The following is a 14,571-nucleotide window of genomic DNA, read 5'->3' as shown; positions in this document are numbered from 1 at the left end:
ATATAACCAGACACTCTTCACAACCCCAGAGCAGTTCTTTCTGCCCATGGGTCCTGCCCTTTACTTTAATAAAATCACTTTTTTGCACCAAAACATCTTTAAGAATTATTTCTCTGTCCTTGGCTCCAGACCCTGCACCATAGCCCTAAAACTTCATCACTGGTGAAGTGGGGGTGACAGCACCTTGACCCCCAACCCTCTCCAGCTGCCTGGCCCTGGCTGGGCCTTTGCCATTGGGTTTGCTGCAGATGGCTGGATGTGAGTGTGAGATGTGTCCCCTCAGTATGCTAGGAGGCAGGGGCAAGTGAGGGCAGCTGCTGGTCTGGGGCTGGTCCTGGAGTTGGGAGCTAGAAGTATTCAGTCAGAGCTGGCGACTGCTTCTGTGGCCTCCATCCCTTGCTGGGGACCACATTTCCTTCCTAGTAGGAGCCTGCCCTTTGATTTTTTCCTTCTCAGAGAGCCCAGAGGTCAAAGAGCACAGACTGAGGACCAGGGGACATGTGTTTATTTAGCAAGAAGGGAGGGGGTTCATGAGCAGGTCAGCCTGGGGAGCAGCTGGTGGGCTGTGCATTGAGAAGGGTCTCCTGGCTCTCTCAGTGGTGTCCAGGTTGGTGGTGACAGCTGGGTGCTGCCCTGGGCAGAGGTCAACGTGAAGAGGATGTGGTGGAGAGAGCCAGAGGGCACCAGAGAGGGAGTCAGGGCAATAAAGAGGACAGCAGTGCTGGGAAGGTTGGACAAAGGCAGACCTGGGACCCCCTCCCAGATGCACCCTGGCTCCCATCAGCCCCCACTCCAACCATACTTACCACACACTTGCTCACTCATCCATGCACTCATCTGTGTGGGACAGAGTGGTCAGCATGGGCAGGGGTGTGTGTGGGATCCCTGACCTCCAGGACCCCTGCACTGCCCCTGGGCTACCCTGGGCCTCAGCCTAGTCCAGCCACAGAAGCTCTGGGGGTTCCCTTTGTGGATGGTACAGCAGAAGGCTGGATGATGGAGCAGGGACTGGGGGAGAGGCCTGAGGACAAGCAGACCTGGGTGACACCCGTTCTTCAAAGGAGGAAGGTGAGGCCCAGTCAAGTTCCTGCTTGGGCACCAAGCCTTCTGCCTGTTTACCTGCTGAGTCCTGACAGACCTTCAGGCTTTGGGAGGCACCTGCCCAGGCCAGGCAGCCTGAAGACAAGGGCACCTCCTAGGTCAGTGGTGAGCCAGTCCCAAGGCAAAGGGGGAGGTGGCCAGGCAAGGAGACTGAGGAAGCTTTGCCCCATGCCTGCAATTCTCATGTGGGCAGGCCTGAGCTAGGGTGAGGGAGGAACACTAGGGGCCCAGAACCCTGATTGTGGCAGCGTCTCCCTGAAACCAAAGTGGATCCTGAGACTCCAGTGACCATGGCAGGGGTCTGCATCCCTCCTCTCCCCCCTTCCATAGTGAGGCAACATCAGGCCTGGACAGTTCCCATACGGCCCTCTCCTCTCTCCACCTGGTGATTACCAATGGGGATAGCGAAGATTATGTGGTGATCTGTGAGGCCCAACGATTTGGCGAAGGTGATGAAGTTTTCCTTCAGCTCAGGGGTCAGCATCTTGGTCCTCCCTGTGGCCAGGATGGCTGGTGAATGGCTGGTGAAAGCTCCATAAATATTGTGGAACCCATGAACGATGCCTCAGACCCCTTCCTCCTGAGGGGTTCTGTGGAAAGACCCCTCTCCTGCCTCCCAGATCTGGGGTGAAGGGCACATTGGGGGCTGGGTGTCACGGGCTTCTTCTCCTCCAACATGACCAAGATCCTGGTTCCAGGAGGGGCAAGACTCACCATAAAGGGTGATCTTGAAGTACTCCTGGTGTTTGTAAATCTTCTTGAAGAACACCATGGCAAACTGGACGTAGTCTGTGGCTGCCACTCGTAAAATGTACCTCTGGATTCCAGTGTATCCTGTATGGTGGATGGTGAGATCTCAGTCTGCCCTAACTGGGCAGAGGGAGCTATTGATTCTTCTCCCGTCTCCACAGGATTGTTTCTGTGTGGGGTGACAGGGAGGTTCATGCCCCTGAGGACCCACCCCATTCAGGACTCACGCTCAATGTTGCCCAGGGTGAATTGGCCTCGCCACAAAGTTGGGATGAAAGTTCTGAGCCAGTGGTCACAGGTCTGGTTCCTGTGGAAGCAAAATATGGGTGGGTGAGAGGGTGATAGCCCACCCTCACACAGCAGTAGGCTTGCACCCCACCCCAGAGATGTGCCTGGCTGTTCCCCACTGACCCATCCCTGCCTGTCCTTGACTACTGTGCTCTTACCCACCTGACCTGCTCAGACTCTCCCTCCACACCTCCTGTCCTTCCTTCTTCGGAGCTGTTTCCCCTTGGTAGCCTTCCCACCATACTGTCCCTGCCAACCAAGGCATTTGTCCCCTATTCTTCTTTTTTTTTTTTTTTTTAGATTTTCATTAGTTTTTGAGAGAGAGTGTACGTGCATGAGCAGGGAAGGGCAGAGAGAGGGGGGAAACAGAATCCAGAGCAGGTTCCAGGCTCTGAGCTGTCAGCACAGAGTCCAACGTGGGGCTCAGACCCACAAACCATGATCATGACCTGAGACAATGTCATACTCTTAAACAACTGAGCCACCTAGGCTCCCCTGTCCCCTATTCTTATCTTTTTTTTTCTTTTTTTAAAAATTTTTTTTTCAACGTTTATTTATTTTTGGGACAGAGAGAGACAGAGCATGAACGGGGGAGGGGCAGAGAGAGAGGGAGACACAGAATCGGAAACAGGCTCCAGGCTCTGAGCCATCAGGCCAGAGCCCGACGCGGGGCTCGAACTCGCGGACCGCGAGATCGTGACCTGGCTGAAGTCGGACGCTTAACCGACTGCGCCACCCAGGCGCCCCCCCCCATTCTTATCTTGTGGGCTCCTGCTTTAAACTCTCCTGGGGGAATCACCATTGAGACTCCAGTCTGCTGGATGCCAACACTCCCTTAGTTGTTGGACCAAACCTGACCTCTCACCTGCATCCCATCTCCCCTGGCACCTCAGAGCCGATCTCTCCACACCTGCCCTTCTTCTGCTTCTTCCATGACAGATGCTCTAGCCCCATCCCCAAGTGCCAGAGCCAGAAACCCAGGGGTGCTGCATAATCCTTGACTCCCCTCTCTAGGTCCTAATCTGCCCCCGCTCTGGTCATCTTCCACCTATGACTGATCAGCCTCCTGGGCTGCACACCATCATTCCTCTTCCTGCTGCAGCCACACCCGCTCCTCACCAGTACCTGAGACCCCTGCCACTGTGGTCACCCCCCTCTCCAGACCACTCATCAGCTCCTGCTTAGGGCAGCCATGCAATGGCTTGCTGTTTCTTGAAGTGGCTCTCTCTGACTCAGTCCAGCAGTCCTGCCACGAAGGTCCCAGGTCTCCTTCTGACGCAGGTTGGTTCCTCAAGGCCCATCCCACAGACCACCTCCCTGGAAGCTCTTGACAAAGCCCTAGGTAGGATTCTAGGCTGGATCCAGTGACCCTCCTCACATTCTAGGACACCTATTCTTTCTTTGTCTTGTTTCCTGATGACAGTCTGTGTCTATCCGCAGAACTGTCATGTGTCTGTGCTGAAGTGACCATGAAATGTTGATCTAGTGAATGAGAGAAGATATAAATACAGGGATCCAGTACCCAGCGGTAGGATGAATGATCATCTTTCAGCTTTGGTTGCTGCTCGGCTATGTCATCGGTCTGCCTCTTGGACTCCCACAGCAGCCCTATAGGCCCCCCATGTTCCTGTAGGAGGTGGTGGTACTCACCAGGCCAGGGTAGAGGTGGCATTGTAGCTGTTGTCTTCATTTAGCTCGTAAGTGGTGGAGTAAATCTTAAACTGGCTGTGTTTTTCTTTATTAAATTCATTCCCTGCCAGTCCTAAGACATACCATTTTCCCTGGAACTACAATGGGGGCTGATGATAGTCAGAGCCAGGAGCAGCCCCAGGGGGCCCTCCTGCTCCATCCCTGCAGGCATCTCTAGGCAGCCTAGGCCTCAACCAGAAGCCCCTCTAACTGGGCTGCTGGGACCCAGACTGGCCACACAGGCTGGGCTGAAGAAGCTAGCTGGAGCTGGAGCCATCTGGCCAGGGGGGAGCCCTTAGTGTGTCAGGGACAGGGTGACACTTGGCAAGTGGCCAGCTGGCATCCCTGAGCCTCAGTTTCTTCATCATGTAGAGGCCCTGAAGATGATCCCATCTTGCATGGGCTGCGGGGATTATGGAAGAGAGTGTGGCCCAACATAGTTGTGCTCAGCTGACCATCTTGTCAGCAAGGTTGGGTGGGGATGGGGTCATGGGGTGTGCCTTCCATCAGGGGACCCGAGGGTAGACTGAGCTAGAGCCTGAGCCCATCCTGCCTCTCCTCCCCTCTGTTCACACTCTTCTCAGGGCCTGCCTGCAGCTGCCCCTTGGGCCCCTTACCTGCTCATCCTGGAAGTCAGGCTGCAGAGGGACCCTGCGCAGAGGCGGGGCTGGGATCAGGTTTGGGGTGGAATCTTGGGCCTGGGTCTGCAAGGCCCCCAGCAGGACAAGGCCCAGCCACAGGAGACCTAAGGCCATGACTTCAGGGCCAAGGAAGCTGGCACCACTCCGGATATCAGCTGAAAGAAGAGGTGAGTGAGGAGGCTTCTGGGGGGATGCTATTTATGGTCTCTGTGGCCAATGGCTCACCCCAGGGTGGAATGACTTATCCTTTGCCAAATCCAGGAAGGGTGAGGCAATTGTCAGCAACTCATGCTGAAGATCATGGCAAGCTTTCTGCCCTTCCCCCAGGTCAGGATTATGCAAGATGAGGGGCAGGAAGGTCCAGGAGGCTGGAGGATGCATTCCCCATATCTCCACATCTCTGGCAAGGACACTGACTCCCTCCACACTCTCTTCTCCCTGTTTAGTACTGTGTGAGGACAAGGGTCTCTGATCTGGACCGGCTGCCATCTCTGACCTCCAGAAGCCTCTCGGTTGGGGCCAAGTGCAGGGTGGGGTAACGGGTGGTACCCCTTTTCTGTATCTGATGAAAGGGAGAATGCCTCATATCAACAGAGCCCATGCTGCTTTGTGGTTCTCCAAAGGGACAAGGAAAGGAGGGGAGGTGAAAGAGGAGGTTCCCGGCAGGGAAGGACAGAGTGTACCCTGTGCTGCTCTTGGAGCCCAGACACTGTCCCCCGCAGGGACCCAACCAGGCCCTGGCACAGGGTGAGACACCCTTCCCCTCCCCCATCTCCAAAGGTGGACTGGAGAGTGTTCCTGATGAGGGAGCACAAGGCAGGCTGAGGGCAGAGCACATGCTAGCATGCTCCCTGAGCCCCAGGTGGGATATGTGTAATACTCCTCAGGCACCCCTGGCTGCCCAAGAACAAAGGAAAGGAAAGAATACAAATGGTTAACTGATGGAGATCACAATCTGGCAGGATGTGAGTCTCCATCAGTGTACCTATGTCCTAGTAAATTAGGAGAAAAAGGGAATCTTATCAAAAGCCTAATCTCCAGAAACCTATAGTTTCCAGGAGCCCTATTGTCACCACGCCCCCTCCCAGTGATATGGGCAACAAAGGCAAGAAGGAAATGGCACATGGCATTAAATTTCATTATTGCCTATTGACAATTCTTTAAGAAAATATGGAGTATCCCATTTCTCCAGGAACTCCCTACTGTCTTAATGTTAATGCTTTGCTAGAGGTGAAAACAACTTTAGCCTGACAACAGTTACGCCTCTAGTAATGTACGAGTCTTCTTGAACATATGAAAATCCCTCTAGAAACTTCCTCTTAACTTTATCTCCCCCAACCCCATGGTATATTGTTACAGAACCAGGCTGGAACGCTGGTGGAAAAACCAAGTGGCACTCGGAGATCTTGGTGGATCAAAGATTTATTTAACAACTGCGGTCTCGGAGGAGACTGTTTCTCCAAAGATAGCCCTGAATGCCAGTGGGGAGGGCAATTTATAGTTATCAGCCTCCATATTTGTGTGGGGGGGGGGGGGGGCGTGTTTTGCACACAGTAAACGAAAGAAGAAGAACCGGGAGGAGGGGTCTCTAAGCTAGAGACCAGAGTTTGTTTTCACTCCATTGGCCATCTTTGGCATACTTTATTCACTTCTCCAACATTCCCCCCTTGATGCCTTTAAAAAAAACTTAGTAGGCATCATCTTTCAGTTTTACAGGTTGGTACTCTTAGAAGGCTAAGATATGTGCAGTAGTTTGGCGAGCAACAGTGTTTTCAATAAAATGTACCGCAGCATTCAGTATACAGGGGCCGATGGATACAAATAAAATTATGGAGAGGAGGGGCCCCGCCAGGGCAGGAAGCCAGGATGCCCAATCCGTGAGATCCCATCCTTTCCATTGATTGATACTTTTCTGTTGTCTATGTTGAATTCTTTCCTTGAGTTCCTGAACCTTAGTTGTAACTATTCCTGACTGGTTTATGAAATAGCAACATTCTTCCCCCAGAAAGATGCAAGTCCCTCCTTTTTCTAAAGTGAGGAGGTCGAGGGCTTGCCTATTTTGGAGGGTCACTGCCGCCAGAGAGTTTATTTGGCTTTGTAAGGTTACCAGAGAATCTGCCACCCGTTCCGTGTCTTCATTTATCTCTTGAGATAGTCTATGGTACAGTCCTACAGATGAACCTGTGCCCCCTATTCTGGTTCCTATTCCTGTCACAATTCCTGCGCCTATCAGAATGGGTAGCAGGATTGCCCGTTTAGCCCGGAACTTGGGGCTAAAGGCTGTTAGGAGCTGATCTTCAGTGTACACGGATATCTCTGGGGTTAGGAAGAGGAAATAACATCTGAGTCCAGCTGGCCTCTAAGCATCGGTAGGCTGAATTAGAGGTCAAAGGGATAGGAGTGGCTAAGTAAGCCCTCGGCTGAGCGGCAAGCACATCCAGCAGGTTTGGGTGTGATTATCTATTTTATGGAGGAGTTGTAGAGTAGTGTTGGCCCAACGCTGGAGTGGGGAATTTGTAAGCATCTGATTGAGGGCTGAAAGGTCAAACCTTGGTAGGTTGTCAGGGGAGTGGTCACCTTTATGGCTTATATTACCCTATTATGGGTATCCTTTATAACTTTTTGAAAGGCCCTGTCTGGCATCCCTCCCCCGTCCGAGATCTCTCATTGAGGAAGGTAAGTGTAGCAAGCTCGCTTCCCTCTCTGGAGGCCCTTGTTGTGACATGGGTCCCTGACATTTTGGGTTATCTCTACGGTCCAATACTTAGTCCTTGGGGCACCGGGTGACTGACAGAGAGTGGGTGTTTTTCCCTTGTAACAATCTTTGTGGAGGGAGGTGAAAGTGCTGAATGCCCTTGACCCCCTTATTGTTATATAACAATCCTGGGGGCAAAGTGGGTAAGTGGCAGTTGTGAGGGTGAGAGAGTTTATCATAATATACAGGCAATACTTAATGGCCCTCCCATCCAGAGGAGGTATGTGAGACCCAGCATGGATCTTTTTTTTTTTTTTTTAATTTTTAATGTTTATTTATTTTTGAGAGAGAGCATGAGCAGGGGAGGGGCAGAGAGAGACAGAGACACAGAATCCAAAGCAGACTCCAGGCTCTGAGCTGTCAGCACAGAGCCTGTTGTGGGGCTCGAACTCATGAACCGTGAGATCATGACCTGAGCTGAAGTCAGCTACTTAACCAACTGAACCATCCAGGCGCCCCTGGCATGCATCTTTTGTCCCATGTCCAGCTTGTTAGTGCAGTCTCTATCAGCCCAACAGTAAGAAGTAAGATCAGGGCTATGACACCAGTAAGGGGCAAGGGCTAGCAGAGTTGCATCCAAACCCCCCAGCTAGGTTCACATGTTGATTCCTCAAGCTTCTTCCATGCGCAGGCCAGCCATCTTCCGGGTGTGGCTGGAGCAGGGCTGGAGGTCTCAGGGGCCAATTTCCCTTTTGAGGGTCAGTTTAAGTGGGTTGACGGGATCTGGATCACTTCACCAGGTTGTGGGTTCTTCTGAGTTGGCCTTCTTAACTCTGGAGTGATGGACCCATGGGGCGATACCTGAAACTTTAAGGGCTGTAGGAGTTGTTAGAATGATAGTATGAGCCCAGTCCACCGTGGTCTAAGAGGTTCCCTCTTCCAATCTGTGCACACAGAGTCTCCTGGTTGAAAGAGGTGAACGGGGGTCCCTAAGGAAATTGGGGCCCTCTCTATGGTGTATCTCTGTAACTTATTTAGGACTGCCCCCAAGGTCTGGAGCTATTCTCTTATTCCTTTGTCTCCAATCTGGTGTAGGTATTCTGGAGTTTTCCTAAACATGGGGAGGGGGTCGCTCATAAAATAACTCAAAAGAGGAGAATCTTAGTGCCCCAGGTGTGCATCAGGCACACAGGAGGGCCAGCGGCAGTAAATCTGGCCATGGGAGATTAGTCTCTTGGTGGAACTTAGCCAGGGTTTCCTTGAGGGTGCGATTCATCCGCTCTACTTTCCCTGAGCTCTGGGGTCGGTAAGCAGTGTGCAGTTTCCAGGTAATGATGAGGGACTTTGTTAGGGTTTGTATAACGTATGCCACAAATGCAGGCCTGTTATCACTGTGTATGGTTAAGGGTAGACCAAATCGAGGCGCGATCTCCCATAGAAGAGCTTTGGCCACCTCGCGGCTTCGTTCCATTCTGGTCAGGAATGCGTCGACCCGTCCTGAATATGTGCAGATTATTACAAGGAGGTACCTGAACCCTTTATTTGGCTGTATGTCAGTAAAGTCCACCTCTAAGTCTTTGAAAGGGGTGACCCCCATCCTTTGCGTGCCAGGCAGGGGCCATGGGGCAGACCAAGCATTGTTTTTGGCACACGTTACACATTATTCACTGACACCTGGCATAATACCAGAAGTTGGCTGATATAGTAGTTCTTTTTGAGGAAGGCCTCTAGTGCAGTTTTCCCTAGGTGTGTGAGTTGGTGATATTCCTTGACTAGGTGTTTTCCCATAGATGACAGGACAAAGATGTGTCCATTTGGCATGACCCACCATCCCTCTTTGCTTAGTGTGCCCCCTTCTGTCGAGGCCCAACTTCTTTCATTGTTTGTGTACAGGGGCGGGGAGGCTTCCCTGTGGGGCACAAGAGTCATAGTGTAGGTAGAAGCTTCACCTGGGTCACCACAGGTGGCCGCTCTGGCTGTTTTGTCGGCCAGGTGATTTCCTTGGTTATGGGGTTGTCTCCTTTCTGATGTCCCTTACAGTGTAGGATAGCTACCTTGTCTGGCAGCCATACAGCCTCAAGAAGCTTTAGTATTTCTTCCTTGTTTTTGATAGTTTTCTTTGCAGCAGTAAGGAGGCCTCTTTCTTTATAGATGGCCCCGTGTACATGCACAGTAGTGAAGGCATACCGGGAATCAGTGTAGATGTTAACTCGTTTACCTTTGCTAAGGATGAGGGCTCGGGTTAAGGCATACAGTTCAGCTCGTTGTGCTGACCATCCTTCCAGCAAGGCCTTGGCTTCCAGAACTTCGGTGGTTGTGGTTACCACATATCCTGCTCTTCGGTTGCTCTCTTGTAAATGCTGTTTCCATGGCTGAACAGGGTGATTTCTGGGCCTGTCATAGCTTGGTCTTGGAGGTCCAGGCAGCTGGTGTAGACTTCATCCACTACTTCGGAACAGTCATGGTCGGGTTCTCCCTCCTCCATGGGAAGGAAGGTGGCCAGGTTTAGTGTTCTTACTGTTTTGAGAATGACACTTGGGTTTTCATAGAGAAGGCCTTGGTATTGTGTCAGCCGAGAATTGGAGAGGAAACAATATCCTTGGGTGCTCATGAGGGACATGACCGCGTGTGGGACCTTAACATTAAGTGTTTGTCCCAGTGTGAGTTTGTCTGCCTCCTTGATGAGCAGGACTGTGGCTGCCAGAGCTCTGAGGCACCATGGCCATCCTGCAGCCACAGGATCAAGTTTTTTTGACAGGTAGGCCACTGGCCATTGCAAAGGCCCCATGCTCTAAGTGAGCACTCCAAGGGCTATTTTGTCCTTTTCACGTACGAAGCCGTTAAAGGGCCTTTCTATGTCAGGCAAACCCAGGGCTGGGGCTTGTCCCAGAGCCAACTTTATTTCTGTGAAAGCAGCCCTTGCCTCCTCAGTCCATGCGAGGGGCTCCCGGTCTGTTCTTCCCAACAGGTCATAGAGGGGCCTCGCTCTGGCTGAGAATCTGGGAATCCAAATGCAACAGAACCCTGTGGCCCCTAAAAATTCACTCAAGCCTCGTTTTGTTTAGGGCTGTGGCAGTGTGGTGATAACTTTCTTCCTTTCCAGTCCCAGTTCTCTTTTTCCTTTTGTGAGGAGGAAGCCTAATTATCAGACCTGCTGCTGACAAATCTGTGCCTTTTTCCAACGCCCAGTACCCCAAGTAGGATAGGAGCTGCAGGAGAGCCTTGGTACCTTTCATAGTCTTCTTGGGTATCACCGGCAAGAAGGAGGTAGTCTACATATTGGAGGAGGACACACCCTGTGGTTTCTCTCAGAAAGTTGGTGAGGTCTGCAGTTAGTGCTTCCCCAAAAAGAGTGGGCAAGTTCTTGAAACCTTGGGGAAGTCGTGTCCAGCTGCATCTGGCGCCCTGTAACGGGCTCAGTTCATTCAAAAGCAAACGATGGTTGACTTTGAGGAGCCAGGTGGAGGCAGAAGAAAGCATCCTTTAGGTTGAGGCATGTAAACCATCTGGCTGACTCCAGAATTTGGCTGAGGAGAGTATACAGGTTTGGAACCACTGGGTGTAAGGAAACAGTCACTTTGTTAATGGCCCTCAAATCCTGTACTGGTCGGTATCCTCCTCCTGGCTTCTTGACTGGCAAGAGCGGGGTATTCCAAGCCGACTGGCACTCAACTAGAATACCTGCTTCTCTGAGCTTGGTCAGGTGCTCTTATATACTCATTCTAGCCTCTAGTGGAAGGGGGTAGTGCCTTTGTCTCTGAGGTTGGGCTCTGGGGATCAGGTCAACAATGATGGGGGCCTGACTCTAAGCTAGTCCAGGCGGGTTATCTTCAGCCCATATGGAGGGGAATGTAAGCCTGAATTCTGAGGGGCTACAGGGTAGGGCCTGAGTGCAGAATAGTCTCCATTCTTCTTCCCTTGGCAGGGTAATCACCAAGACCTGGGTTTCCTTCTGCCTTGGGTTTAATTGGAGGCTAGTGTGTCCAGTGGGTTCAAAAGTTATCTGGGCCCCAAGTTTGGAGAGCAGATCCCAGCCCAGGAGAGGAATTGGGCAGTCAGGTAAGAAGAGGAACTCATGCCAGACCTTGTGACCCCCAAGTTCACATTGTCGAGCTTGACAGAAGGGCTGCTGGATCTCCCGTGTCCCAGTAGCCCCAAGTATGGTTGCTGTCTTTTGGCTTAAGGGCGCCACCGGGGAAGTAACAATGGAGTATTCAGCCCCAGTGTCAACCATGAAAGTTATTGTTCGCCCCCCTACCTTCATTTCGACCGTGGGCTCATGGGAGCCAAGAGAGAAAGAGCCCGGTCCCCCTTAGTCCAATTCTACCCTGGCCAGACCAACGAGGTTCTGGCCTCAAGGTTCTTCCTAATATCAGCTGGGTTTTGAGGGTCCCTTCCAATTCAGACATTCATTCTTCCAGTGTCCCTTCTCTTTGCAGTATGCACATTGGTCCTTTGCTAAGGGGGCTCTGGGCTTTCCCCCTTTTGGTGGTTGGTGTCTTCCCATCTTTGCAGCATCTGTTTCTTTTAGTGCTGTTGTAAGAAGGGTGGCCTTCTTTTTTAGTCTTCTCTCCACTTCTCTTTCGGCTGTGACTTCTCTGTCATGAAAACATTATTGGCGACCTCTATCAGCTGAGTAATATTCATCCCAGCAAAGCACTCCAACGTCTGGAGTTTTCTTCTGATATCTGGGGCAGCCTGTGCCACAAAAGAGGTATTTACCATCTGTTGACTTTCTGGTGCCTCGGGGTCAAACAGGGTGTATACATGATATATTTTACATAATCTTTCTAGTAGTCTCTGGGAGACTCCCCAGGATGCTGTGTGACTGACGCTATTTTAGTCATGTTCATGGGCTTTTTGGCTCCAGCTCAGACTCCCCAAAGGAGGGCTTCCTGGTATCGTTGGATGTGGACCTGTCCTTCTTCTATGGTGAAATCCCATGTTGGGCATTCTTCAGCCGCGGCAGCTTAAGCCCAGACATCAGGGTCATTGATCCCCGGAGGTGTGTGATCTTCTAGGTGCTGTCGTGTTTCTCTCATTCTTCTTTTTTCTGTATTAAACAGAGTATGGAGTAACCATTGACAATCTTCTCAAGTTGGTCAGTGGGTCTGGAAGAGGGACTCCATCAAGTCGACTATTACTTGTGGCTTTCAGAGTATGATGGAGTGTTGTGTTTCCAATCGAGGAGGTCAGTTGTAGAGAAAGGTTAATAATACATCATGAAATGGCTGGGCTGGACTGTTCCGTTCACATTCTCTTTCAGGCTCTCTTGTCTCCCTTACAGGCATTTGGAGAGCGTTAGGTCTGGGTCTGGGGCACAGTCTGGCTGCTGGCCCCTGTGGGGGAGGGTTCTCTGAGTCTGAGAGGGGCAGGGAGATGGGCGGCAGGGCAGAGCAGCAGTGACTGCTGCCACTGCAGAGAGACAGACTGGGGAGGAGTTTCAAGCTCAGGGGGAAGGGGGAGGGAGCTTGAAGAGTTATAAGGAGGTGGAAAGACAATATCTTCCTCCATGTCTCCTTTAAATATTAGAGGAGTGGTGGGTCGCTTCTTTGGCTCCCTGGGTGAGCCTCCAGAGAAAGTGGCTAAAACCTTTGCCTGGCTCTGTTTGCTAATGATGAATCGCACCCAAGTTGGGGGATTTTGGGCAATTTCAAGCCAGGAGTTGATGTATGGAAGTTGATCAGGGTGGCCTAGGTTCCCAGTGACTATTAGCTAAACCCGCTGCACTATTTGAGCATCTAATGTCCCTTATGGGGGGTCATCCTACACTAAATATGGGCCATTCTAGTTCACAAAAGGTCCTTAACTTCCTGGGTGTCATTTTCACCCCATAATTGACTGAAAATCCCTTTTTAAAATTTTTGAGCATGACCTCTAAAATCATAGCCTTATGCTGTTTGATCCCTTATTAATTTCTTTCTCGTATTTGGTGTCACAAAGACAAAGGGAGGGTATTCCCTCGGATGAGAGGACCAATCAGATACCCCTCTGGTCATGTTCCTGAGGGAAACTTTAGGTGAGGTTTGGCCGTAGCAGACTCAGCTTTGTGACTTGTGATAGGAATCTGATCCAATACCGCCCTAGACCTTATATTCTCACCACAACACAGGAGAGTCCATTCAGACTCTGTAGACTTTTGGGGACCTTAAGTGTGCCCGTCCATGGAGCCACAAACTCGAACTCGACTGGCAAGTCTGGCTGAGCCACACATTCTCTCTCTCTCTCTCTCTCTCTCTCTCTCTCTCTCTCTCTCATACACACACACACACACACACACACACACACACCAGAGTCCGTTACATTCCCTCCCACATAATTTTCTACCTGTGAGACCTATTAAGGCCTCCAGGGATTGATGAGGTCCCCCTTCCACCCTTTTGGGTGGGCCTGACTTCTTTGGGGCCCCGGCCTTACTGGTTCCAACATTGGGTCCAGGTCCTCACCTACCAGGTCTCTGAGTCTGGTGGGAAGAGTGGAGCGGGAACCAGCCTGAGGCAACCGAGCAGGAGACTGCCAAAACTCAAGCAGTGTGCTCACTCTTCCTTGCAATCCTTCATTCCATCACCGCCTCGCTGTTCTCCCAAACCGGTGGCAACAATGGGCCAGTGCGGTTGGGTTTCCCGGTCAGGGAATCAAGTATGTTATGGAACCAGGCTTGAAGGCTGGCGGAAAAACCAAGCGGCACTCGGAGATCTTGGTGGATTGGAGATTTATTTAACACTGGTGGGCTCAGAGGAGACCGTTTCTCCAAAGATCTGAGCCCTGAATGCGAGTCAGGAGGGTAATTTATAGTCGTCAGCTTCCATATCTGTAAGGGTTTTCTCGCTTGCAGCAAACAAAGGAAGAAGAACCCGGAGGAGCCGTCTCTAAGCTAGAGACCAGAGTCTGTTTTAGCCCCATCAGCCATCTTTGGCGTACTTTATTCACTTCTCCAACAATATAACCAGTCACTCTTCACAACCCCAGTGTAGCTCTCTTTCTGCCCAAAAGTTCTGTCCCTGTGCTTTAACAAAATCACCTTTTGTGCACCAAAGATGTCTCAAGAATTCATTCTTGATTGTGAGCTTTGAACCCCCACCATTCCAAAGCCCCATCATTTCCACCTTGAGTCAGCCCCTCCCCTCATCCATGCCCCATTGGTAGGGTGGACCCAGACCTCAGCTGACCCCTAAGGGACTTGGCCCCTCCTGTGGGCTCAGCGGACAGAAACTCCAAGCTGGGCCTGGCAGTTGCAAATGAGACAGCTTGACAGAGTAGAGCTCTGAGGCTATAGTCCCAGCTCCATCCTGGAGGGGGTCAATGAGGGCCATGCATCTGCAGTGTGTGAAAAAAGGTGGGGGTGGTGGTCCCCCAATGGAGGCTCTCTACCCTTGCCACTCTGTATCCGAGAACTTTGGGTCACAG

The 14,571-nt window shown here is 51.5% G+C and overlaps 1 protein-coding gene across 1 annotated transcript; it reads right to left on the bottom strand.

The window, feature by feature from the left end:
* Positions 1-808: 808 nt before the first annotated feature.
* LOC112872052 (neutrophil gelatinase-associated lipocalin-like) lies at positions 809-4,619 on the bottom strand. Its single transcript, XM_025935202.2, has 6 exons — positions 4,446-4,619; positions 3,790-3,926; positions 2,079-2,158; positions 1,816-1,935; positions 1,495-1,596; positions 809-837 (listed from the first exon to the last, which is right to left on the bottom strand). Exons 1-6 carry the CDS (start codon positions 4,581-4,583, stop codon positions 818-820), a joined length of 597 nt encoding a protein of 198 aa, XP_025790987.1. The 5' UTR covers positions 4,584-4,619; the 3' UTR covers positions 809-817.
* Between the last annotated feature and the right edge of the window lie 9,952 nt (positions 4,620-14,571).

Source organism: Puma concolor, chromosome D4 (assembly GCF_028749965.1).
Source record: "Puma concolor isolate L17-30 chromosome D4, mPumCon1.1.hap2, whole genome shotgun sequence".
Taxonomy (NCBI): Eukaryota; Metazoa; Chordata; class Mammalia; order Carnivora; family Felidae; genus Puma; species Puma concolor.
The sequence above is the reverse complement of the archived record's forward strand: the minus strand, read 5'-3'. Positions and strand labels throughout refer to the sequence as shown.